General features: G+C 42.4%; 1 protein-coding gene across 1 annotated transcript; it reads left to right on the forward strand.

The window, feature by feature from the left end:
- The first annotated feature begins 606 nt into the window (after positions 1-606).
- LOC132234572 (biogenesis of lysosome-related organelles complex 1 subunit 5-like) lies at positions 607-1439 on the forward strand. The gene has a single exon (XM_059695592.1). It carries the CDS (start codon positions 613-615, stop codon positions 943-945), a length of 333 nt encoding a protein of 110 aa, XP_059551575.1. The 5' UTR covers positions 607-612; the 3' UTR covers positions 946-1439.
- Positions 1440-2867: the final 1428 nt, after the last annotated feature.

The raw sequence follows: 2867 nt of genomic DNA on the forward strand, positions 1-2867 counted from the left end.
GAGCTCTGTGAGGTCTCGTTTAGAAGAGCACTAATCGCATTCACAAGGGCTCCACCCTCATGACCTAAGCACCTCCCAATGGCCAGACCTCCTAATACCATCACCTGGGGCTTTAGGTTCCAATATATGAATGGGGGAGGGGTAGAGGGACATATTCAGTCTATAGTTTGAGGGAACCAGCAGGACTGGGCAGAGAGAGATGCTGAACTGTGATGCATCCACAGCTGAGACTTCGCCAATCCCATAGAGACAGAAGCTGGAATAGCAATTTTTAACTGGCCCTAAACTGAAGCAAGGGACCAGAATTTTGTACTCTGCCATAGATGTTATAGGACGCAGGTCACCTCTGAGGAGGGGGTTTAATCTTGGCTCAGGCGGCTCCCTTAAAGCAGCATTTCTTAACCTGAGCACTAATGACATTCTGGGCTAGTTGATTCTTTATTGTGGGATGCTGTCCTTGCACTGCAGGATGCTTAAGAGCATCCCTGGCCTCCACCCTATAGAGGCCCACTCCTCAGCTGCAACAATCAAAATTGTCTCCAGACATTGCCTAATGTCCCCTGCGGGATAAAATCACCCCCATTAAGAATCACTGCCTTGGGAGCCGGTGGGATGAGTGGCGGCGGGCCGGAGGCCGCTGTGGGTGGTGAGGCCCCCGCGGCCGGTGGCAACAAGAAGAAGGACTCCCTGGGAACCGCGGGCTCGCCGGCGCACCTCATTATCAAGGATCTTGGAGAAATTCATTCAAGGCTGTTAGATCACAGACCAGTTATTGAGGGTGAAACCCGTTATTTTGTGAAAGAATTTGAAGAAAAACGTGGTCTTCGAGAAATGCGAGTTCTTGAGAATTTGAAGAATATGATCCATGAAACAAATGAACATACTCTCCCCAAATGTAGAGAAACAATGCAAGACAACTTAAACCAAGTTCTCCAGAGATTGTAAGCAGCTACTGACTCAGTCTGTAGACTCCAACAGAGGGAGCAGGAACGAAAAAAGATTTATAATGACCATTTAATAGCTAGTGAAAACCAGCATATAATCCAGTGGGAAGATTTCATGAAAGAACAACACAACAAACAGGCTGAAGTGGATGAAGAGCACAGAAAAGCTGTGGAGAGACTTAAAGAACAATATGCTGAAATGAAGAAGGACCTAGGAAAATTTTCAACCTTTTGAGAACTTGAACCACAACAGTGTGAAAGCATTGACTTGCCCCAAAGAACTAACTATTCTCATCAAACCATTTAGCCTCTGCTTCAAGCTTAGCAATATATTTAGTGACACTCATATCAGGAGAAAGAAACTTCTACTGGAGTACTGATTAAATGTTTAGTGGAAAAAGAGTGCTATATCTTTCCTGTTTAAGTGCCTATGTATAATTATTTGGGCAAGAGTAGGAAGAAAAATTGGATAAATTTACTTTTTGTTAATCAGAATTGGTCTACTTGTTATTGATTATCTCAGAGAACTGTAAGTATAGACCTCTTAGAAAAATAATTTCATTCTTATACGGGGTTAATATTAGCTTATTATTGTGGCTTAGAAAGCAGATATAATAGTTGCCTGCTTTAGCCTCCTTGGCTATTGGAAGAATGTGTAGAGTGTTATTCCATCAGTAATGTAGACAAAAACAATGGTCCTTGGAACATAGATCACCTTTATGAGAGGTGAGAGTAAAACACTCTCTACTGTAGCAAAGGTGGCCCTGTTGGTCATTGAACTGCTGAAAGGTTACAGAGTCTGCAGTGCAGCATAATGCCATGTGTTTCACTGATGACAAGACACACTTATTAAGTTGTGTGGCCTTCCAGCACTTCATACTTTCAGCTTTTAAAACATGCTTAGAAGGAAAAGCTTACCAAAAATATAGTTTGACTTTTAGCCTTTCCAAAAACCATAATCTTGCCCATAGTATTTACCTCATTTTTGTGTCTCTTTTGCTGTGGGTGAGCTTTGTAAGACAAATAATCTCTAAAATGTTTCAACTGTGTAATGAGTAATCAGCAAAATCTGCAAGGAGTTCCTCTGGAATCATACAATTATTCTGGCTCTGAATATGCCAGAAGTAATTGCCCATATGGCAAATAATCCATGTTAAATGTAAATCCTTTTTAGTGTTTAGCGTCTGTTCTCATAAGCAGGTGTACTATGATGAAACATGTACCAACTCAGTCATCACTGTGAGCTTTAAAAATCTGCATTTAACAGTGTAATTGAGGAACTGTTATTTTTTATTTGCCGTAAACAAAGCAAAATTAAATGCAATATTTTAAGCCCTAACCGGTTTGGCTCAGTGGATAGGGCGTCGTCCTGCGGACTGAAAGATCCTAAGTTCAATTCCGGTCAGGGGCATGTACCTTGGTTGCAGGCACATCCCCAGTAGGGAGTGTGCAGGAGGCAGCTGATCAGTGTTTCTCTCTCATCGATGTTTCTAACTCTCTATCCCTCTCCCTTCCTCTCTGTAAAAAATCAATAAAAATATATTTAAAAAAATAATAACATGCAATATTTCAAAAAAAAAAAAAAAGAATCACTGCCTTAAGTCAAAGCTTTCAGTCAATTCCTACCAATGGATTCAGCAGCAAGCCATCAGCAGCCAACAGGCGAGGGAATGGGCCCTGAGGTGGGGGCGGGGGGAGTGGATCTGGGTGATACACCTCAGCCTCCACCACAGTGCAGACAAAATCACACAACTGCAGACAGTGCCGGAGCTCCTGCCTCCCAGTCCAGTGCTCTTTTCTCTAGAGGGTTATTTATCATTTATACACTTGAAAAGCAAGAATAATAGATTGGGTCAGATCACGATGGTGAGCTTAGGAAGGAGCCAGAGGAGAGGGCTCAGGGACTCTGAGCTGCAATTAAAA

The sequence above is a fragment of the Myotis daubentonii genome, chromosome 1 (genome assembly GCF_963259705.1).
Source record: "Myotis daubentonii chromosome 1, mMyoDau2.1, whole genome shotgun sequence".
NCBI classification, from domain to species: Eukaryota; Metazoa; Chordata; class Mammalia; order Chiroptera; family Vespertilionidae; genus Myotis; species Myotis daubentonii.

Bases quoted from the DNA above. Each gene is read 5' to 3' on its own strand.
- LOC132234572 (XM_059695592.1), top strand. From the start codon at position 613: ATGAGTGGCGGCGGGCCGGAGGCCGCTGTGGGTGGTGAGGCCCCCGCG.